The sequence below is a fragment of the Lycium barbarum genome, chromosome 10 (genome assembly GCF_019175385.1).
Source record: "Lycium barbarum isolate Lr01 chromosome 10, ASM1917538v2, whole genome shotgun sequence".
NCBI lineage: Eukaryota > Viridiplantae > Streptophyta > Magnoliopsida > Solanales > Solanaceae > Lycium > Lycium barbarum.
Genome location: NC_083346.1, coordinates 111,677,907 through 111,702,407, shown reverse-complemented (window position 1 = coordinate 111,702,407; position 24,501 = coordinate 111,677,907). Strand labels below are relative to the sequence as shown.

The 24,501-nt window shown below is 38.5% G+C and overlaps 2 protein-coding genes across 2 annotated transcripts; both read left to right on the top strand.

The window, feature by feature from the left end:
• The first annotated feature begins 745 nt into the window (after window positions 1-745).
• Window positions 746-16,614, top strand: LOC132613511 (nuclear pore complex protein NUP93A-like). Its single transcript, XM_060327554.1, has 15 exons — window positions 746-969; window positions 1,953-2,044; window positions 2,707-2,773; window positions 3,757-3,816; window positions 9,930-10,019; window positions 10,243-10,512; window positions 11,388-11,483; window positions 11,578-11,712; window positions 12,067-12,120; window positions 12,270-12,353; window positions 13,329-13,415; window positions 13,492-14,391; window positions 14,788-14,969; window positions 15,095-15,386; window positions 16,289-16,614. Exons 1-15 carry the CDS (start codon window positions 868-870, stop codon window positions 16,364-16,366), a joined length of 2,589 nt encoding a protein of 862 aa, XP_060183537.1. The 5' UTR covers window positions 746-867; the 3' UTR covers window positions 16,367-16,614.
• A 2,491-nt stretch (window positions 16,615-19,105) lies between these two features.
• On the top strand, window positions 19,106-20,739 carry LOC132615751 (zeatin O-glucosyltransferase-like). The gene has a single exon (XM_060330353.1). The coding sequence runs from the start codon at window positions 19,203-19,205 to the stop codon at window positions 20,619-20,621; it is 1,419 nt and encodes a 472-aa protein (XP_060186336.1). The 5' UTR covers window positions 19,106-19,202; the 3' UTR covers window positions 20,622-20,739.
• Window positions 20,740-24,501: the final 3,762 nt, after the last annotated feature.

Genomic DNA, 24,501 nt, shown 5'->3' with positions numbered 1-24,501 from the left:
ATACTTTCTCTATCTCAAATTATTTATCGTGATTACTAAAAATAGTTATCATTTTAGAAGTTCAAGGCACAATTAAGAGTTAAAAAAAATGGTTTTTAAGTATAAGTGCTCAAAGTACTTTTTAAGTGCTGAAAGTTATTTTATAAATAAGCAGTTACGTGTTTGGATAAAAGTGCTTAAAATGTTTTTTAGAAGTAAGGGCAGTATTGAAATTAATAGAAAATATAAGGGATAAAAGGATAAAGTTGTTGGTCAAATCAAAATGACTTTTAAGCAAAAAAAATGTTGAGGTTGAACAACTTTGATTTTGACTTATTTTAAGCATTTTTTAACTTAATTTAAACTGTTTTTCATTTTACTAAACACCCAAATAAATTAAAAATGACTTATAAATTGGTTTGACCAACTTATAAGTTAATCCAAACAGGCTCTAATTATTTTTTTCTATTTTATCTTTAGTAGAATTTTGTTATTAATAGAGATGACACATAAAAATAATAAATATTTTTTGAAGAGAGGATATAACTTAAGCATAAATAAGAGTAGATTAGTCAAATATCTTTCCTAGTTAATAGTATTTCTTAAGAGACATGTAAAACAGAAAAATATAAATAATTTGAGAGGGAGGGAGTAAAAGTTGTGTCCACTGATTTTTCTGAAATGCAGCTCCTTAAATAAATACTTTAAGCACCGCCAAAGTTTAAAAACACCTCATATGGGACTATTCTTGTAAATCACCCCAAATTACTTACAGTGTGCTCGCCTGTAGAGAATCAACCCAGAAAACACTCGAACTTTACCGCTCAAAATTAGGGCTTTTTTTATAAGCAAAGCACAAAAAGCTCTCTTTCTCAAAGCACATCAACAATGGCGAAGGATGTAGAGATGAGTGGATGGAATGAACTTCTACACTCTTCTTCGAAGCTTCTAGAACAAGCTGCTCCTTCTACTCAGTTCCCTCCTCTTCAGGTTTCATAAAAAAATCATTATTTTTCATTTTTTTCTTGTAATGTGTTTGGATTGTCCTTATTATTATTATTATTATCGCACATTTGATACTTGAGATAATAGTAAAAAACACACTTAAAGTATCACTTTTTTTCTGAGTTTACTACCTGAACTATTAGGTGTATACGATTCCTATCAGAACTATCACCAACTATTTATCACTACAAAACTCGAAATTAATGTCTCATGCGGACGAAATTTTAGGTTCCATTAAAAAAATCACTATTTTCCATCTGATTTTTTTTTTTTGGGGAATGTGTTTGGATTTTCGTTATTATTGTACATTTGATAGTTGAAATATTAGTAAAACACACACTCGAAGTATCACTTTTTTTGCGAGTTTCCTACCTGAACTATTAGGCGTCTGCGTTTTCTACCTGAACTATCCCTAATTATTTATCAAGACACTTATGAGGATTCTTATCTGAATAATAATAACATTAACACGTGAATCTAGAAATTTTAAATTGCAACTGCTTGATAAAAAAATGAAAATAAAGTCCTCTTCGGCTTTAAAGAACGTCCTGCGAGTCTTTTTTTTCCCCGATTATAATTGATGGAACCGACCATTTCGCTTTGATTCATTAGGATGAAAGCTTAACACATGAAGTGTGTGTCACGCATATTTGTTTGTCTATTATTTATGGGTTTTATGGGCCTCCATGTGTTGGTCTCTGTTTGAAATTAATGAGTCAGCTGCCATGTGGACGAAATTTTATGGGCAAATTAAGCTGCCATGTGCCTTTTGGCCGTTGTATCCAAACACTTGGTCTAGTCAGCTTCACGATGTGTTTTGATAAATAGTTGAAGATAGTTCAGGTAGCAATAGTTCATAATTTAGGTAGGAAATTGGCAATAAAGTGATACTTCAGGTGCCTTTTTTTACCATTATCTCTTGATAGTTTAAAAAGGTGGAGTAATAGTTGTTTTGATTGGAAATTTAGAGGAATTTTGATCAATTGGAAGCATTAACGAAGAAATTGAAGGCAAAAACTTTAAGAACTGAAGCTCCAACTCAATCTATTGCAGCTACCAGGTACATTTTGTTCGATTGCCGTACTAGTAGTTTTAAAATCCTCCTTTTTTGTTGCTGTTAGTGATTTTTGAGTATGAATTTTAGCTATATTCAGTTGGAATTTTAGTACAGTAAAGTTGCAAGTTGTGGTGGTACTTTTTGTATATCAGGATTTTACAAAAGTCGATTCACGTTCGTTTTAGCTTCAGATATCAGCATGAAAACCTTATTTCTCTCCCGTACTCAGGGGTTAGCTCAATTGTCAAAGGTTGAGGGATTGTGTCTTGCGTCTTAGATCACAAGTTTGAGCTTTGTGCTAAGCGAAGTAAGTCCAATATTGAAGTAGAGAAGGGTAGAGGGGGTGGGCCCACCATCCCCGAGTTTATGCAGGCTTTAGTTGGCCAAAAGGGTTGGCTCTCGGTCATCAAATAAAAACCTTATGTCTCTCCCTCTTTATCTCCTTATTTTCTTTTCTTCCTATTCCTTTCAGTAGTTTCCAAACATAGGCTTGTTTCATACTCCCCCACCTGTTTTTCCAAATCATATTTGAAGTCTTATTACTTGTAATCCATTTGCATACATTTTCAATAGATGAAAGGTTAGTGGTTGGAATATGGAAACAGAGAAGTAATGGAAATGTTGGTTGTGTATTGTCTTATTGTTTGTTTCATTTGCCTTGAAAGGCTACTAGCTCGTGAGGGCATCAACGCGGAGCAGCTTGCTCGTGATCTTAAGTCTTTTGAGTTAAAGGTACGTTTTTCCTTCTCATTTAGAGCCTTGCCAAGTTATTTATTTATTTGTGATAGTTCTCGACTTTGAGAATTTATACATATACCAGATGATTACATGTGAATGGTTTTGAGGTAATGGATGAAAAAGTTAAAGATATGGTAGATGTATTGTTGATGATGATGTTTATTTAACAATATCAAAGTGAGTATTTGGTCTTCCATACAAGTCTTACTTCCAGCATTAAGAAGGTGTTGATGAAAAGCACATACAAAAGAAAACTATTACAACATGTGTAAAGAGTTAAGAAAGTCAACAATTGCCTCCGGCTCTAAATCAAGACTCGGGGCTTTGTTGAACCAAAAATTAAGCAAGGATATAGACTTAAGCTTAAGATTAATGGTGTTCTTCTTACATTACCACTTAAAAAAAAAAAATTAACTATGTTGTCCTTGTCTTCAAAAACTGTCGTGTCTCTCTCTCTCTCTTTCTCTCGCGCTATGGCCCACCAAATCACTGCAGTGATTGTCTTCCAAATGCTCCTGGAAGATTTGGATATATCTAGTTTATGCCAAGATAACAAGAAGTCTACGGTGTTTGTCCTATAAGTCTTACTTTAAGTTGTGCGAAGTGTTTGTGCTAGGGAAAAAGCTATGAGAACTATGCTAATATTATGCATGACTACTATCTTTTTGAGTTTTTGTTGCATTTGTCCGTCATTTAACTGAGTTAACTCATAGTAATGGGACACAAATTGGATGTATAATTTGTAGTTCTACATATAATAATACCTATCCAAAAAAAAGTTCTAAATATAATAATAAAAAAATAAGGGTTTCTCCTTTTGCTTTTTCTTGAATAAGTATCTAAAGGACCATTTTTCTGCCACTGATGCTCTAAATTAATTCTGGTGAGAAATTGTGTTAGAAGATTCTCCCTGACAGTTTTATCTGATTGTAGCGTTTGTTAATTGTCTTTCCATTCCTCTGTTCCTTCCTCACCAGACGACATTTGAAGACGTTTTTCCTGCAGAGGCAACAACTGTTGAAGAGTATTTGCAACAGGTATTTTTATCTTTTAATGTGCAGATGTCGTTCTTTGTAAGTACTACTATCATTATGCATTTATTGTTATGTCATTTGGTTGCTTATTCACAAAATGTAGATGAAATAAATGATGTGTCAACTCGATCTGTCCACTTCGTGGAGATTGGTCATTGTAATATTGGTAAAAGAGTTAGGAATAAGATAAGCAGATTCAACTTGGGTGACTTGACTGGCAAGGTAATATCTAGAGGTAAAATGTTGAAGCATCATGAATAAGTGGTGTTGAACATGAAGAAGCATCAGCTGCAGGAGGATTTTGTTTTTTATGGGTAATTAGATCATTTTATGATCTCAGTTTTTATTCCAATTTTATCGGGTGTTCCCGAAGGGCAGCCAAAATTTTTAGGATATCAGGACCATTTGACACCAATATGACAAGCATAGGAAAGAAATGGGCTGGTAAGCCAACCAATATACTCTTATAGGTAGTCATCTTTTCAGTATTCAATGCACTTTCTTTTCCCAATTCTTCAATGCACTTGAATATCCCAGCCATGTTTTTTTGATCCTTTGTTTTTTAAAAAAAAACTAACACAACTTTAGATGGTGAAGAGTTAAAGCCATATTTGAAGGATTTATGATATTTGAAGGATGAGTGCTTGTGAGAGATTTTTGGAGGATCTCATGTGTATAAATATTTTTAGCACCATCAAAAGCTCTCCTATTCCTCTCTTTCATCAGTGAATCACAGCGAATGGCATCAGCGTACAACTTGAAAATAGGAGGAAGTTATGGTGAATTAGTGTAGTTTATGGTAGTAATAGGAGAGGATACCACTGATGTGCTATTACATTGCAGTTTCACACTTTCACGACACAACTTTGAAATCTTGCACTTTCTTTGTTCATGTAAATTTGTATATGCCGAGAACGGCGGCTAAGACTATCATATGGAGTGGCAATGAGATGAGGATAGGACAATCTGGAGGATCGGGCCTCTATGCATTATTTGGGCTATCCCGAGATGAGAGAAATTAAAGATTATTCCTGAAGAGTGAGAGGGATAGTAGCAAATAGCAGTATTGTGAGGTCATTTCTATTTCATAGTTTGTTTTAGTGTAAGGAGAAAATACCAGTTTAGTTAGATGTTTGGGGCAGTGTTATCAAAGGCGCGCTTTGAGCGCGCTTAAGCCCTGAAGCGAGGCTCAAAACATGTTGAGCGCTTCGCCTCGCTTTATGTGCGCTTCAATGTTGTCATCAAGGCTCTAAGACATACTTTCCTTGCCAATGAGCCTCTCTTGAGGAGGTGACGCTAGATGATTGATATTTCACTTTATCGTAATATTTTTACAATTTTTTTGTCCATATATTTTGCTATTCATGCTTATTATTATTAATCTTGGACTAAACATATATATTATTGTATTTTTGCACCATTGCGCTTTTTTTCATTAAAGCCCACACTTTATTTACGCTTTGCGCTTAAAGCCCCAGCTGACCTTAGAGCTTTTTTGCGCTTTTCGCTTTTGATAACACTGGTTTGGGGGCAACTTGTTAGAAGTTGATGGTTGGGCCACTTATTCACATTGCACTTTTTAGTCACTACCTTGGTGTGTTATTAATGGTTAAAATTTGATTTATCAAACATTCCAACACACGTCTCCCAAAAGGAAGTCCTGCAACCAAGATCGATTGTGGAGTTGTGAGGCACTTGTAAAGGTACAAAATTGCTCGTGTATGTTTTGCAAGATCTTCAAGATGTTTTGAGGATAGAAGTAGCACTCTACAGAAGATCAAGCAAGACTGTATGTTGCTATTTTGTTTTTGGTGTACAAAGAATCCCTCTGTAGATGCAGAATCAATCTTAGAAGTTCTTGACTCATGTTAGGATTTTACTTTCTTAGCTTCTTAGTTTTCTTTTTTCTTTTATAAAGGGGTTTTCAGTACTACCTAAGTACTGGTCTATAATACAAAGTTGTTACCTATTCAACAACAACAACAACCCAGTGGGATCCCACACCGTGGGGTCTGGGGAGGGAGGGTAGAGTGTACGCAGACCTTACTCCTACCAAGGTAGGACGGCTGTTTCCGAAAGACCCTCGGCTCAATAAAAAGCATAAAAAGAGGTCAGATAAGGCTAATAAATTCAAAGCGATATATAAATGCAAATAGCGAAAGCGACACAGATAAGATAGAATAATCAAAATACAGGAAATAACAGATAGTAGCAGAAATCAGAGCACAAGAAATTATACTGTGATAATGCGCCTACTAATAAGGAAGGATAACGAGATTATCTACTAGCCTTCTACCCTAATGTGGGTCCTCCACACCCTCCTATCTAAGGTCATGTCCTCGCTAAGCTGTAACTGCGCCATGTCCTGTCTAATCACCTCTCCCCAATATTTCTTCGGCCTACCCCTACCTCTTCTGAAACCATCCATGGCCAACCTCTCACACCTGCGCACTGGGGCATCCGTGTCTCTTCTCTTCACATGCCCAAACCATCTCAGTCTCGCTTCTCGCATCTTGTCTTCCACCGAGGCCATTCCCACCTTGTCCCGAATAGCCTCATTCCTAATCCTGTCACTCCTGGTGTGCCCACACATCCATCTCAATATTCTCATCTCGGTAACTTTCATCTTTTGAACGTGAGAGATCTTAACTGGCCAGCACTCCGCCCCATACAACATAGTCGGTCTAACCACCACTTTGTAGAACTTGCCCTTAAGTTGTGGTGGCACTTTCTTGTCACATAGCACTCCGGAAGCGAGCCTCCATTTCATCCACCCTGCCCTAATACGACGTGTGACATCCTCGTCAATCTCCCCGCTGCCTTGCATGATAGACCGAAGATACTTGAAACTACTTTTCTTCTGGATGGCCTGGGTACCAAGCCTAACTTCCACGCCAACGTCCTGAGGTGCTTCACTGAACTTGCACTCCAAGTACTCTATCTTAGTCCTACTCAGCTCAAACCCTTTAGACTCCAAGGTATGTGTCCAACCCTCTAGCTTAGCGTTAACTCCACTACGAGTCTCGTTGATCAGGACTGTCATCCGCGAAAAACATACACCATGGCACCTCACCTTGAATTTGTCGCGTCAATCCATCCATCACTGAGGCAAATAAAAACGGACTAAGAGCTGATCCTTGATGCAACCCCATCACAACTGGGAAGTGCTCTGAGTCCCCTCCTACTGTCCTTACCCTGGTTTTGGCTCCCTCATACATGTCCTTGATCACTCTAATGTACGCCACAGGTACACGTTTAGCCTCCAAACATCTCCATAGGATCTCTCTTGGAACTTTGTCGTAAGCCTTTTCTAGGTCGATGAATACTATGTGTAAATCGCTCTTCCTCTCCCTATACTGCTCCACCAGTCTCCTCACAAGATGGATGACTTCTGTAGTTGAGCGTCCCGGCATGAATCCGAACTGGTTCTCTGAAATAGACACGCCTCTCTTCACCCTCATCTCCACCGTCCTTTCCCACACTTTCATAGTATGGCTTAGCAGCTTGATACCTCTATAGTTGTTGCAACTCTGGATATCCCCCTTGTTCTTGTATAGAGGGATCATTACGCTCGACCTCCATTCTTCGGGCATCCTTGCCGTCTTAAAGATGACATTAAACAACCTAGTCAGCCACTCCAAACCTACCGAGCTCGCGCTCTTCCAAAATTCACCTGAAATCTTGTCCGGTCCGGTCGCTCTTCCCCTGCGCATCCTATGAACATCACTCTTAACCTCCTCAAACTTAATACTCCTGCAATACCCAAAATCGTGACGTCTCCCTGTATGTTCCAAATCTCCCAACACAATGTCTCTGCCCCCTCCTTCATTCAAGAGTTTGTGGAAGTATAACTGCCATCTCCGTCTAATGAGAGTCTCCTCTACCAATACTTTTCCATGCTTGTCCTTGATGCACTTCACCTGATCCACATCGCGTGCCCTTCTCTCCCCCGCCTTGGCTAGCCTGAACAATTTCTGATCCCCGCTTTTCTCTTCTAGTCCAGCATAAAGACGTTCAAAAGTTGCCGTTTTTGCCGTCGAAACCGCCAACTTCGCCTCCTTCCTCGCTATCTTATAAAGTTCCCTATTCGTCCACTTCTCCACGCCATCCTTGCTTTCTATCAACTTCGCATACGCCACCTTCTTTGCTTCCACCTTCCCTTGCACTTCTCCATTCCACCACCAGTCCCCTCGATGCCGACCACGGCCACCTGACGAGACCCCTAACACTTTCCTTGCTACAACCCTAATGCAACTAGCCGTTCTATCCCACATACTGGTCGCATCCCCACTACTATCCCAGGCCCCCATAGCCTTCAATTTCTCTCCCATCTCCAAGGCACTAGTCGTGGTCAAACTCCCCCATTTGATCCTAGGTCGATCATCCCCGACCCTCTTCTTCCTCGTCATCTTGATCCCTAAATCCATCACTAAGAGCTTATGACGGGTTGTAAGGTTGTCGCTCGGAATGACCTTACAGTCTTTGCACAGACCTTTATCATCCTTCCTAAGGAGAAAAAAATCTATCTGAGTCTTAGCCACCGAACTACGGAAGGTTACCAAGTGCTCCTCCTTCTTTGGGAAACTCGAATTGGCTATCACCAACCCAAAAGCTCTTGCAAAATCCAAAAGTGAAACTCCTCCTCCATTTCTGTCCCCGAAGCCAAAGCCTCCATGCACATCATCATAACCTCCCGAAATAGACCCGATGTGCCCATTGAAATCTCCTCCCACAAAAAGCTTCTCAGTAGTCGGTATGCCTCCCACTAACTCGTCCAAATCCTCCCAAAAGCGCCTCTTCTCCTCCTCGCCTAAGCCCGCTTGCGGCGCATATGCACTAATAATGTTCAAGGTGAGCCCTTCAACGACCACCTTAATCGACATCATCCTACGAGTGACTCTCCTAACCTCTACCACCTGGTCCCTTAAATTACTATCTACTAAAATGCCTACCCCATTCCTATACTTTGATCTTCCAGAGAACCAAAGCTTATACCCGTCTACCTCCTTAGCTTTAGGACCTACCCATTTGGTCTCTTGGACACAAGCTATATTAATCTTCCTCTTCTTAAGAATCTTAACTAACTCTATGGACTTCCCCGTTAACGTCCCAATGTTCCAAGAGCCTATTCTCAGCCTAGACGTTCCTTTAACCCACTTACCCCTCTTAACCCTCGTCCCCGTCCCCGCACGAGAACATGACCCTATTCTACCATCAATACCCAAAGCCACGAAAACGAGTATGAACTAATAAATTATTCAAAGGTCTAAAGTCAGCAAAAAGTAACTACAAGTGTATGAGCAAAGAATAGAAATGGCAACCGGAGGTACCAACTCCAGTTGAACTGAACGTGTTCGTCGCCGAAAAACACTGTTCAACGTCGGAGTACTGTTCACTGCCGGCGCACTGTTCACACAATCTGAAAGGGGGAAGAGAAGAGGGGGGAAAGAAAAGAGAACATGAGAGAGAAAGAGAGGGCTGGCCGGAAAAGTCGCCGTCGACGGAGCAGCCGCGTTTTGGCAGCGCTAGAAGCAGATAAAAGAGGGAAAAAAGGAGAGGAGAAGAAGAAAAGGGAAGAGAGGAGAAAAAAAAATATAGATCTGGCCGGAAAAGTAGCCGGTGTTACCTGGTCGCCGGCGTTAACTGAAAGTGACAGTGGCCGGAAAACCTTACCTGGCTCTGAACAGTGGATCTTACCGTTGGTTGGGTGAGCAGAGGAGAGAGGAGAGAGAAAGAGGAGAGGAGAGAGATGTTCAAAAAAAAAAAAAAAGATCTTCAAGATGTTTTTATGCATAGTGTAGCAGTTGTACTCTTACTCCAATGTCAATTCTTTGAAATGTGGATATTCTCTACCTATTGCTGTTTTCTCCCTCCCACCAATGAGTGAAGGATTTTTTTTTAGCATTTTCGACGTGTTACCTTTTGTATTGCTTGAAATGCATCATTGTCTCAAGATATTTATTTCCTTTTCTGCAGTTTTCATTTTTTCTTTTCTTTGTCAGTTTGATTGCCTAACTTTGACACTTCTGTAGTAAACAACTGCATCAGCATATTCACTTCATAGCGTAAAGGTTAATAATGCTTGTTCTTTTCAACGTTGGAATGGTGCCAAACAGATCCATGAAATGGCAATGGTCTCTGCGGTTCAAGAAGCTCAGAAGGATAACCTAAAAAATTTCAATGATTACATGATGAAAGTTTTGGAGGTTAGTTTACCCAGCTGCTTTTCATTTGACGATCTTCATGGTGTGAGTTGCTAGCATCCTTTGATGCTTAATTAAAACAAGTCATTAGCTGCCTAAGTTCGACTTGAAAGCTTAAAGTACTGTTGTTATACCTATAGGCCATCAATTACTTCTATTATATTTCTTTTCATCTTTACCATGCTTATTTTAAATGCTTGGTGCACTGTAAAACTCTTTGTTACAGAACGACTGGAAGAAAGAAAAAAGAGACTTCCTCCAGCGCCTAAGCCGAATTTCAACCTTACCTAGGACAAATATCAGTGAATCAAGCCCTTTAGGTGGTCGTCAGGGACAAATAGCATCTTTGACATACAGCCCTCAGGTTTCGTCTGGTCCTGCTAGCGTGGAGCCTTTAGCATTAGCTAATAGGCCCATCGTTGAGAAAAAGGCTGCTGCATATGGAGAAGTTATCAAGAATCTTACTAGTGCAAGAGAACGTGGTTTACCCTTTAAAGTAAGTTCTGCATGTTGGTTCTTCACGGCTTGATTCCTCCTTTCTGTGAAGCCACTGAGATTTTTCTATGTAGTTTTGGTGATTATATCTTTTATTGCTACAATAAGTAATTAAAGGAGTAAAATGCCAGTTCTTACAGTCCCCTATAAAAGAACACGAACATTGTGATGTGGGGACTCAAAAGGGAATGCTTACAAAGTACTTAAATTCTAGGAATTCTATCCAGTCATCTAAAAAAAGGTCAGGGGAAAATATACTTGAATCGCTTATTTTGTAGTTTTCTTTGACAAATAATAGTGTATCAGAAAAAAAGCACGCGAGAAGGGTGGACAGCACAAGCAAAAGTGAAATACTGTGATATGCAGGATGTAGTGTTATATTATACCTGTCCTACTTCATATGATGCTATTACTATTTGAAGAGTCAAGCAGCTTTTCCAAACATTTCAAAGTATTTTCAAATACAGCAAATGTTAATTTTGTGCTATTTGTATGCTATTTCTAAATAGATTTATCTTATCATTAAAAAAAATTAAGGAATTGATGTTCGAACATACATTGGAAATTTGATGCTTCGACCGTCGTGCATCAAAACCCATCATTCCTTTTTGGACAGAGGAAGTATTTTTTTATTGCTGTTGGACAATGAACAACCAAGCAATCCCTAACTAAATAAATTTTAATATTGATGGGTCAAATTAAGAATTTATTCATATTTTCACTTTGACCTCTTTTTTGGACTTTGGTAGCCTTCTCTTTGGTGTCCATTTGTTGTTTCACTATGCTGATCTTTTTGATTTGATGGTCTTGTTGATTGCTTTAAAGAATTTTCATGCTGTGTTAGAATTTTGATTAATTACTTGTGGTTATTGTTAGCCTGCTACAGCTATTAATCGTGCTCTTGAAAGTTTGGGTCTTACTGCATCTGGTGGGAAGTCAGTTGGCATTCAGAAGATCTGGCATCTTATGTCGGTATGATGTCAAACTTGACTTTTGCAATCTTTGAATATTATGCTGTTAAGATTTTCTATGTGCAATTAGTTATCATTTAACAAATTTGTAACAGGCTCTGATCGGTGAAGATTCAGCTGTCCAACATAATGTTTCAAAGAAAATGTCTTTAGTAATTGGAGCTAGACGCCACCTAGAATGGGGTCACGAGAAGTACATCATGGAGACAATTCAAGCCCATCCGGCCCAGGTAATGAATTATGGTTGATGTTGTCATTTGATGAGCATTTCTATTATTTTCTCTGTCACATGTTCTATTTGTTAATTCAACTCGTGATCTGTTCAGTGTATTGTTAGTTTGGCTCTTCAATTTGACTAAAGGATAACTTGTTGATTTCAAATTCAACATTTTTTGGTCCTTTTCATATTCTTTCATCTTCTTATTCGCCAATAAAGAAAAGTCATAATTCTGTCTTTTTCTTTTTTGCGGGCTGCTGTGAGGGGTGAATGGCGGTAGAGCGGTTTCTTCGCCTTGTCAAGAGTTGTCACCAATTTGATTTAAATTGACATTATTGATAACTGATGGTCCTGCTGGCTATTGTAGGCCGCACTTGGTGGTGCTGTTGGTAATTTGCAAAAAATCCGCGCCTTTCTCAGGGTTAGTTTGCATATTTATAAAATATTATTATTAATCTGCAATCTACATTTTTGGAGACTGTGTATATCATTTTCCATGATTATAGCATTTTTGCTGATTACTTTTCAGTTTCCATGACTGATTTGCCTGATTGTTATTCCTTACCTCAGATCCGTCTAAGGGACTATGGGGTTCTTGATTTTGATACGGTTGATGCCCGTAGACAACCTCCCGTTGATACCACCTGGCAGCAGGTTTGAATGCTTTACTCTGATTACACAAACTATCACTATGCTGGCTTTTGCATTTTGATATGAACTATTAGATGTTTCCATTAAGTTTTTAGTTTTTTTTTTTTTGATTGGTGAATTTTCAATAATGGTTTTAGATCAATCTATTTACTCATATGTGCAAGTTATGACTCCAGTCTTGTATGTTCTTGTATTTTAGGAATTGCCATTCCTTGGGTAAAACCTTCAGGTTGTGTAGTCATGTAATACCGTATATCAAACGAGATCACCTCCTTGTGATTTGGAAAGAAATTGACCTGATCTGTTCTTTTTATAAGCATATATTGGGCAATATTTTGTGCGATAAGTAGTAGTTTCACTTTCTTGTTCTTGTTTTGCTGTGGGTGGTTGGTCTTATGATTCTTCAAGATCTTAGTGTTGTTTGAGATTTAAATTTCTCTTAACAATTTGTTAAATTAACAAGAGATCTTTTCTTTTCTCTTATATTATTTTTATTAACCGTTTGTCACCGGATGCTTTTCCTCCAATTTTTGCTGGCTTATGTTCTATCTTAAATTCATAATTGGTTATTTGTTATACTCTTGCTTTGACCAGCACAAAAAGTTTTCAGTCTCTCTACTCTAATCTTGTGCTATTTTGACAGTTGGTAATTAGATTTCTTGTTTAGATTTTTCATCTACTATCAATCTAGCAACTAGGTAGTAGTTTTTTCTTCTAATAACCATGGTGTCCGGCCAGCTTCCGTGCACCTCGACTAATTCCATGAGGCACCTGCTATCTCCCACCAACAACTAGTAGTAGAAAAAAGAAATCCAAGTAGAAGGTATTGGTCTTGGTCATGACTTATTCTAATCTATAAATGTGCATACTTCTGTGTTTACCCTGGTTTTGCAACTGCTTGAACTTTTTGTTGCACCACTAGCTTTTCCAAGAAAATGTGTAGCTCAAACTGATTTGGATTATTGTATCTTAAAACAGATATACTTTTGCATGAGAACTGGCTACTACAATGAAGCACGAGAGATTGCCCAACAATCTCGCATGTCCCACCAGTTTGCTCCTCTGGTATGTTTTCTGTGGATCGCATATTTCATATACGTTGTCTATTCTCTTTCATTTCAAGAGTCCCTGTTTTTTGCAGCTTACAGAGTGGATTTCGACTGGAGGCATGGTATCAGCAGAGATAGCGGCAGTTGCTTCAGAAGAATGTGAGAAGATGTTTAGGTTGGGTGATCGAGGAGGTCGACCCACATATGATAAGAAAAAATTGCTACTTTACACCATAATTTCTGGTTCTCGCAGGCAAATTGACAGATTTCTTCGAGAATTCCCTACACTTTTCTCTACTATAGAGGATTTCTTGTGGTTCCAATTATCTGCTGTACGGGAGTCTCCTGGCAGATCTTCTGTTGTCCTAAATGAGGGGTTGGCACCCTACACTTTGGATGATTTGCAAGCTTACCTAAACAAGTTTGAGCCATCACACTATACTAAGAATGGAAAGGATCCTTTGGTTTATCCATATGTTTTACTTTTAAGCATCCAGCTTCTTCCAGCCGTCTTATATTTGTCCAAGGACATGGGTGACGAAGGATATAATGTAGATGCTGTTCATATGGCTATCGTCTTAGCGGACTATGGGGTCCTCTCTGAAGGTACAGGAGTAGGGCAAAAATTTGGGGTCATGGATGCTTTTGCTGAAGCCTCTAGCATAATTAGGCAGTATGGATCATTTTATCTGCGTCATGGTGATCTGTTAATGGCATTGGAGTACTATGTGCAAGCTGCAGCAGCAGTGGGTGGTGGGCAGTTGTCATGGAGTGGTCGTGGTAATATGGATCAGCAAAGGCAAAGGAGCTCAATGTTGAAACAACTTCTTACAGAGCTTTTGTCGCGAGATGGTGGTATTGATATTTTACTTGGTCCAAGGGGCACTGGAGAAGAAGGCCAACTTGGAAGGTTTTTGACTGACGAAAAGACAAGACAACATTTTCTGCTTGAAGCTGCTCGGCAGTATCAGGATGCGGGGCTTTATGACAAGGTTATCTTTTCTTTCTTCCTTTTACATAGTGACATTAATGAACTTATCGCTCTAACTTTTGCAGTTCGACGTAAGACATAATAATCATTTTGAAGTGTTCCTTTTTCCATTCAAGACAGTAAATTATGTCTATAGCATGGAATCTATATGAAGTCTTTATTTTTGGGCAATTGTTGTGCTTAGCAAATAATTTCTTTATGTACTTTGAGTTGATCTATCAGTAGAAAGACAATTCTCCTTCTATACCTTCATCATAACCACGGTGGTCTTGAGCTATAGGCAGTTTAGGGATTCTTGACTATGATGTAGTAGTGACTTTTTTTTTTGATAAAGTAATAAATTTTCATTGATGTATTTGTCATCAATTTGTGAATTTTGTGCGCTTGAACATTTCAGTCCATAGAGATTCAGAAGAGAGTGGGGGCATTTTCAGCTGCATTGGATACGATAAACAAGTGCCTTTCTGATGCAATATGTGCCTTGGCGCGTGGAAGGTTGGATGGGGAGAGCCGGACTTCTGGGCTCATTCTTTCAGGAAATGAGATCCTAGAGATGTTCAAATATTACCCTGAGATCAGGTAATATGCAGATTTGGCCAGCAGTCAAACATTGTCTGCTGTTGTTATAAATCGTTTCTTATAATGATATTTTTGAATGCCTCTTTACTGTTCTGGAATGGAAGCCTAATCTCATCCATTTGCAGTCCCCAAGAGAGAGAAAATGTGTTGGCACAGCATATTGTTCTAAGACAGCTGGAGGCTGTGCTATCCATTCATAAGCTTGCAAGACTTGGAAATCACTTGGATGCTATAAAGGAAGTGGCGAAGCTCCCATTCCTTCCTTTGGATCCAAGGACGCCACATTTCGCCACGGATGTCTTTCAAAATTTGTCTCATCATGTCCAAGCTTGTGTACCAGACCTCCTAAAAGTTGCGCTTCATTGTCTGGACAATGTTAGAGATACTGATGGGTCACTTCGTGCTTTGAGGGCCAAGGTAGTTTTTACAGCATACATGTTCATGTTCATTTTCTTCCATTTTGCCTTTTCTTTCTATTTGCTCAGTGGCTTTTCTCCTATTTCCTTTGACTGTGAATGTAGTGCAATTTGATTTTAAATTCTTCAGGTGCCCGTTGGCGTTATGCCTACTTTGTTTATTATTTCCAGTTATGTTATGTGTTTGTCCTTCATGATATGTATTGCTAAGTTCAAATTTTAGCTAAATATTATGAAGACCTAATCTAACGAAGAGAACAACTCTTGAATAGCGACTTGGTTAAAAAAACATGTACATTGGATGTTATCTATCAAAAATGTAATTTACTTGTACTCTTCCCTGATTAATAGTATTCTTTTTAATTGACCAGTTGGAATCCAGGAAAACATTGTAAATGCTTTGAGTTCATAAGGATATATACAGTTAAACCAATTGTAATACATTGATAGTGCACTTGAAGTTCAATTTACTGAGAATGAATGAGAGATGGAATTTATTCCTCTTATTTAGATGTAGCAATATTTGTTTATAGATAACATGTGAGACCGATCATGAACAATGTGTTTACAGTTTGGCTTTTGCTTCTGAATCTCATTGACTAAATCAGATAAGAAATATCAGCTAATACAGTGTTTATTTCTAAAGATCTTGTGTTGCTTCTTTTTGTTTTTCTTTTCCAAAAGATGTTTTATTTCTTGAGATGTTATCTAATGCATCTATGGGAATTTGTTCTGATTTTCTAAATGTCCACAGATTCTTTACTTGGGTTAGTGTTTCTTTTAAAAATAGGATTACTCAAGATGATGGGCTTTTAGTGATGTTGTACAATGCTTATACTGGAGAATGTTTCTCATCATTTATTAAGCCAAACTTCTTGTGATAATGTGAATTTGGTTCTGCAGATCGCGAACTTCCTCGCAAGCAATTTGAATCAGAACTGGCCTCGTGATCTTTATGACAAGGTTGCTCGCAGTTTGTGAAGTTGAAGAATCACAGTCAGCCTTTGCTGTGGTTAAATTTAAAATGTTCAACATTGTACAAAGATAGTTGAACAGGTCAAGTCTGTTGAAAGTGGTAATAGCCGGACATCCAAGATGTATTTGCCTAGTCGTTACATCTTATAGGTGTAATTTTGGTAAATGAATCCTTAGATTTTGCTTGGAACCACCGATATTGTTGTCCACCATGGCAATCTGCAAGACAGTCAAGATGTGTGTCTTCTCATACAGTTTATGCTCAAAAATGTGTCACGCCCCGAACCTGGGCCTGGACGTAACACGACACTCGGTGCCTGACTGCATGTGACCGAGCGAACCAACTGGCTGGCTGAATCAACATGTGATACCAAAACATAACTAATTTATAAAATAAAACTAACACATGCTGATTAACTAAACGTCTGACTGAAATATCATAATGCGGAAATACTTTGACAATCTGAACATATCTGACAGTAGCCAACATGGCTAAACCAAACAACTGAACGACTGAGTATAACTGTCTACAAGGCTAACGTAATAAATATCTGACTGTCTGAACTGTGTCTATGAAGCCTCTAAGAGTACTGAATAATAGAGTTGTCTATAAACTGAAATAACTAGATAGCTGGCAACGCCTCGAAGGAATTTGGGGCTCACCAGTAGCTGATACGTGCACTCCTAAATAGCTGAATCGTCAACCTGTATATCGTTGCCTGCATCGCGAGATGCAGGCCCCCAAACAATAAAAAAGGACATCAGCACATTTGAATTGTACTGGTATGTAAAGCAACTGAAGCAATAAAATACTGAAACTAATAACTGTAACTGTGATAGCAAGGAAGTAGAGATCTTCAAGAAGTCGAGTTATGAAAAGAAAGAGTTCATTTGCAAGCTTAAATCACTCTTTCTTTCTTTTCCCTCTGACTTCTTGTTCCCTCTGACTTTAGGGTGATTTTTCGTGACTAGGGGTGTTAGGGAAATAAACTCCAAGCTTAAATATAACTTAAAACGCGAAATCCCGACTTTTGACCCGAAACCCGACCTGTTACGCGATGGGTTCGCGATGCGCGTGCATCGCGCGACATTCTGCAGGTCGATACTCAGAGTTGCGCGATCGGCCCGCGATGCGGGGCTATCGCACGCGCCCTCACAATGGACCTGCGTCGGTTCTGCACAGTGTTCGGTAAAATGAACATAACTTCTTGTACAGAGCTCTATTTGGGCTCCACAATATACCATTGGAAATATATTTCAAAGGGGTACAACTTTCATGTTTTAAGTTTTCTCAAATTCGCAACGGATTTTCACAAAATTTTACTGGAAGGCAGACGTATCGAAAACTTATCCGATTCTATAAAATTTTAAGTGTCTTACTATTAGCCATATTGAGAAAATCATATCTCCTTGCTCCGATCTCTGGTTGGCTTGGTCCTTATATCGTTAGAAAGTTATTTCTACGTACTACAACTTTCATTAAGGGTACTTTCCCAAATTCCCAACTAATCAAGGATTTATGGTTTCCCCAAGTAGGCCTGTCAATCATTTTCGGAAAACGTTCAAACCTTCAATTGTTTTCCACTAGAACTCTAACGATACGGGGTGTTACAATATAATCCTCGGTTAAAATTATAATTTATTGTACTTATTGTATAGTTTTTAAATAACTTAATTTTAATTAAAAATATTATGTTGATCTAAATTAATTTAACTTCAAGGTTTAATCAAATTAAGTCTCGAAAAATGAAAAGTTTCACGTAAATTGAAATAAAAAGAAAGTAATTAGTAAAATCTTATTAATGCTCCAGTTAGAAACGAAAATGTGTCATAGTAACTTAAATTTTACCAAAATGTATAATGACAAAAAATGTAAAGAGTAATCTAATACTCCCTCAGGTTTATATTATACGGTTTTTTAGCTCGGACACACCCTTTAAATATTACTTACCCTTGGAGAGTAGGAAAAAATTTCACTAAATTATTCTTAATTAAATAGTACTAATTTAATATAATTTCTTATTTATATAAAAATTCATTTATCTAAATAAGGGTAAATTTGAAAGAAGAAAATAAAGCTATTAATATTTACTTAATTGTAAAAACTATTTGTATTGAACTAAATATAAAAGCTAAAAATACCCCTTTGCACACTCCTTAAGAAATAATAAATGGAGTGGCAAAATTTATCATGATACTCATATTAATTAGTTTATAATTCTATTGGATTTGGAAAATGATTTGGAATAAGTAATTAATGCTAAGAATAAAACAAAAAAAAAAAATTATTTTTCTCTTGATATGATAAAATGGACAAATAAAAATGAAAATCTATTTTTAAAATAGTGGACAAATAAAAGTGAATAGAGTGAGTATAATAATATAAATAGAAAGGAGTAAGGGCTTCAAAAAGATTCACAAAAATTTATAGGGGCCCACGTCAACACTCAAGAAAAGGAATTGAGCATTAAATATGGGATTAGCCAAGGAAAAGGAGTAGCACCCACTTGTAAGTGAGGTCGACAAAACGCGTGCATTCATAGTTATAATATCAATAGATGCAATGCATTAATGAACTTGGAGTGCACGGCAGTCAAATAAGTCAATGCCATTTCTCATCCAATTGAATAAATTTTAATAATAGTGTATGACGTAATGAAATTCGACAAGTACATGTGCATCTAGACAACAAGAGAGTCTGACAGACTAAGCTCTTTATATTTGCATGTATATATAACCCCTTCCAATACAAATTTTATGTAAGGCAACCAGCAAAGTCTTCATCAATTTACTTTAGTTCAATTCCCAAGAGAATATAATTCTCAGAACCAGTTTTTTCTCCATGGATAACAGCAATGAGAATCTTCAGAACTTGACCAAACAACAAGAAAATGAAGTAGCTATAGTCATGGTTCCATTTCCAGCTCAAAGCCATCTCAATCAACTTCTTCAACTTGCCTGCATATTCTCCTCATCATATAATCTTCCTGTCTACTATGTTGCCTCAGCTACTCATAATCTTCAAGCTCGGGTTCGAGCCAACGCCTTAAATCCAGCAGACATAGCCAAAATCCACTTCCATGATCTCCCAACACCTGATTTTGCCTCCCCTGCACCTGACCCCAACGCCTCGAGTAAATTCCCAGCTCAACTCCTGCCATCTTATAATGCTTCCATGCTTCTTCGCGAGCCCGTTGCTTTGTTCCTTAAAGACATTTCGTCTAAATCAAGACGAGTTGTTGTCATTCATGATGTTTTAATGTCCTATAATGTTCAGGATGTTAGTTCCTTGCATAATGCTGAATCATATATATTTAACTGTGTTTCTGTTTTCTTTATGTATTGTTGTTTCATATGCATACCTAAGGGAATGCCTATTCCACTTGATGAAGATTTACTTAAAAAGTTACCTTCACTTGAAGCTGATGCACCAGAAGAGATCAACAAGTTAGTAACTTTTCAACTTCAGTATAAGGATATCAGAGCTGGTGATTTGTACAATTCAAATAAAGTACTTGAAGGTACTTCTCTTGATTTGATGGCACAATTTGCAAGTACACAAAACAAGAAGCAATGGGCAATCGGACCAATTCTACCTACTAAACTAGATCATGTATCAGATAAGAGAAACAAATGTTTGGATTGGCTTGACAACCAACCTCCGAGATCTGTTCTTTATGTATCTTTTGGCTCGTCGACTACATTTTCTGATGAAGAGATCAAGGAGCTAGCGATGGGACTAGAGCGAAGCAAACAGAAGTTCGTATGGGTATTGAGAGATGCCGATAGAGGAGATATCTTTACTGGGAAAGCTAGAAGATTTGAGTTGCCAGAAGGGTTTGAAGAGAGAGTAAAGGGGGTCGGGTTAGTGGTAAGAGAATGGGCGCCACAACTAGAAATCTTGGCTCATTCGTCCACGGGTGGGTTTATGAGTCATTGTGGATGGAATTCTTGCATAGAAAGTATCACTATGGGAGTGCCTATGGCTGCTTGGTCTATGCACTCTGAACAACCAATTAATGCTTTCTTTGTGACGGAAATCTTGAAAATAGGCCTGATTGTGAGGGAGTGGGAGAAACGCGAGGAGTTGGTAAGTGCATCTACCATTGAGAATGTTGTGAGGAAGTTAATGGCATCAGAAGAAGGCGATGAGACTAGGAAAAGATCAGAAGAATTGGGTAAAGCAGTAAGGGAGTCCACAGAGAAAGGGGGTGCTTCTCAACTGGAGTTAGATTCTTTCATTGCCCATATCACAAGATAGACTCGTTTTTTTCACAATAACGTTGCACTGGTTCTTGCTTGTTTCTTAAGGCTTTTTTTCCCTTTCATGTTCTTTAGTTGTTCAGAATTTCTGTTTTTGGTTCAGACAAGTTCATGCCTGTCACGACCCAACCCCGTAGGCCGTGACTAGTGCCCGATCTGGGCACCCGAACCCATCTATTAAATATTATCTCAAATTCTATCAACTCATTCTAGTATATGGCGGAAGCCGACAAGGCTTTATTTCAAATTTAGGTAATTTCCAGAAAAATTTCGGCAGAGTTTCCTTTGTTTTACGGACTATCCAATATACCCTGCACGCAGAAAATACCAACGAAAGCCACACAGGGCTAACCAAGCAATATATAAACATATGCGGACCGGCCGCCTCGGCGTATAGGGTCGCCCAAACAACATATGCGGACCGGCCGCCTCGGCGTATGTGATCGCCCAAACGACATGTACATACATTCATACAGAAAGACCCTAACCCACAAACATGTCCACAGACCTCTAAACAGACCGACAGAATCATATGACGGGACAGGGCCCCGCCGTACCCATGAACGAATATATACAAATGCACTAATAAATATATATACCAAAAGTATAAGCTCCGGAAAGAGAGGAGCACTCCGAATAGCAGAAAGGGTGTCCTAAACAGGTGGATCACCAGGCTGTGCGTCTGTACCTGCGGGCATGAAACGCAGCCCCCGGAGAAGGGGGTCAGTACGAAATATGTACTGAGTATGCAAAGCAGAAGGTACAGAAATAAATCTGAATAATAATCGAATCAGATATATAGAAAATAATACATATCAAAATGTTTATTTCCAAAGTATAAATTATGCATAGGGCACTGGAAAATGTGGTCGCCCGCCTGTCGATGGCGCCACAACACAGCATAACACCAGAAAGTTTCAAATCTCCGAATCCCCGTCACACATCACAACACAGCATAACGCCAAACACAGCATAACGCCAAACATAAGTGGAACCCGGCCCTCGAGCGAGGAGCACGGTGAACCATAAACACAGCATAACCCCGGAATGTATCAAAAAGCGCACGACAACAGAACCGGCCCGGGAACCGGCGAACGATATCATAGTAGGCACGAGCGGAGTAGTGAGGAATCATATGCATAAAATCATTATTATAAATCCGAAGGATAAGTAAAATAGTCATATTCGAAATCGGAATGATAATTATCACTTTTTGATTCAAAGTTGTCGAATTTACATAAAGGGCGTCGCGGGACCCACGGACGAGTATAGACCCGAACTGAGCCCGTCTATGAAAAACATACTCATTTTATATCATACAAACTCCTACGAAAATTTCAAAGCAATCCGAGCTTTTCTGAGGAAATTATGGGCGTTTGAAGTTTTGAAATCGCTAAAGAATGAACTTTAAAACAAAAATCAGCTTTCATGTAATCTTTACAAATTATGGATTCCAAGAACATAAGGATCAATGTTTTTCCATGACAAGGCAAGGATGCCAAAGAACAAATGCGATTCATAAACATGCTCGGATTGTGAGAATAGAGTTTCCTCGAGGCTTATATCATAGCCTATTTTAACTAAGGCATGCCGAAGAAGGAGGATTACTTTACATACCTCGTACGCACTCCAAGCGAATCAATCTAAAGCTAATCCAAATCTACGCCTCGGGCTCCCCAAGGTCTACAAATACGCCAACGAATACCAAACATTAGCTAAGGGCACTTAAGCCATTCATTCCAACTATTCATTAAATTTTACAGAAAATTCGGCAGCATTTCCCCTATAAATAGGCCATCCCGAGAATTTAACTCGCTCAAAATCAACAACAACAACAACAACCAACCTAGCAACATCGATAATCAATTCGAAAGGCAAAATAACAATAGTAACTTTCTTTTACATCATTCAACAACTTTCCAACTATTCGTTTCAACGACTTACATTCAAGCCACAATATAGCTCATACATTCAATTGTCAACCCGAATTCTTACCAACAACATTCAAGAACTTTCTAAACAGTTTACATAATTTTTCCAACAATCCAATAATTTAATCCAATGTGGCCGAAAACAGCCCCAAACCGAGAGCAGCCCCCTATGCCACACTTCTCAACTTCTATTCATGATTTGTGTCAACAATCCACAATGTAACGATATAATTCTCATAAATATACAAATTACGTCAAACGCACAATAAGCCTCAAATCAGTCCGCAACAATTCACCATATCATTTTGGGACATTAAACTCTCATTTCCAACATAAAAGTCATCACAACAACCATTAAAACGCTAAGCGACATTAGTGTTCTTTGGCATATAGCATGACCCATATTCATCTATCACTACACATATACATATATTGATGATTCTTAGCCATCCTACACACTACAACAATTTAACTCGCTGCAAGGAATTTATTCAACACCCAATCAAAATACCCATTTACACGGCTAACTTCAAACCCACCATATCTCACAAATTTCACCCATATTAACATACTGCAACAAGCATATAACACTCACAACTCATAAAACAAGAGAAATTCTTACCTTTCTTCTTCAATCCCACAAATAGTTAGGGTTTGTGATCTTGCCAAACGGATGATTTGATCGCCCCAACAACACTTCCACACTACTTAGGGACCTCAAAATAGTGGGTTTACACCAAAGAAATAATTTTGGGATGGCTTGAATTGGATTTGTTTTTTTTTTTGTTCTTGGCCGTGTGGTTGAAGTTGTTCTTCAACTTCTTGCTCTTTTTTTTTTTTTGATGGAATGGTAGAAAAGATGACTACTTGGTCATCTTTTGTGCTTATATGAATATTGTCCAAGTGTCCATGGCCCACACATGGGGTGGACCAATTAAAATTGGCCACACAATGTGTGGGACCAATTCCCATTTACATGGCCACCAAGGAATTTTTTTTTTTTGCACAACATTTTAATTCCAATTTTATGAATTGTAGTCCCAATTTTCCCTAAGTGTTCAATGCCATCAATTTCATACATGACTTATATCTCAAATTAAAATCAAATGGTCAAAAGTCCCGACTTCAAATCCCGGAATAATCTTGGCCTTAAATTATCATAGTTAATCCGGGTTGTTCCAATGTATAAAAATACGGGACGTAACATCCTCCCCCCCTTAAGAACATTCGTCCTCGAATGTTGGATTAATGCTACGGATCTTACTCAAATTTGAGGGAGTTTCTTTTATAGCCATCATATACGAATGATTCACAAATCAATATAGTCAAACATAGAAATTGGATTACCTGAAGGTACTGGAAATAGGTGAGGATACTTTTTCTTCATCTGCTCCTCAGCTTCCCAGGTCATTTCCTCTCGGTTATTATTCCGCCACAGCACTTTAACAGAAGCCATATCTTTGTTCCGCAACTTTCTCACCTGACGATCCAATATGACTATAGGCTGCTCCTCGTAAGATAGCTCCTCTGTGACCTGTATCTCATCTGAAGGAAAAATTCTGGAAGGGTCACCAATACACTTACGAAGCATGGAAACATGGAATACCGGGTGAACCGCTCCCAAGTCAGCTGGCAAATCCAATTCGTAGGCCACCTTGCCTATTTTGCGAATAATCAGATAAGGCCCAATATATCTCGGACTGAGCTTTCCTTTCTTGCCAAATCGCATAACACCTTTCATCGGTGACACTTTCAGGAACACCCAATCGCCAATCTGAAACTCTAACGGTCGACGTCGCTTATCGGCATAAGATTTCTGTCGGCTCTGGGCTGCCAACAATCTTTCTCGAATACGTTTCACCTTATCCACGGCCTGCTGGACCACATCTGGGCCAATCAACTCAGTCTCCCCAACATCAAACCAACCGATCGGTGATCTACACTTCC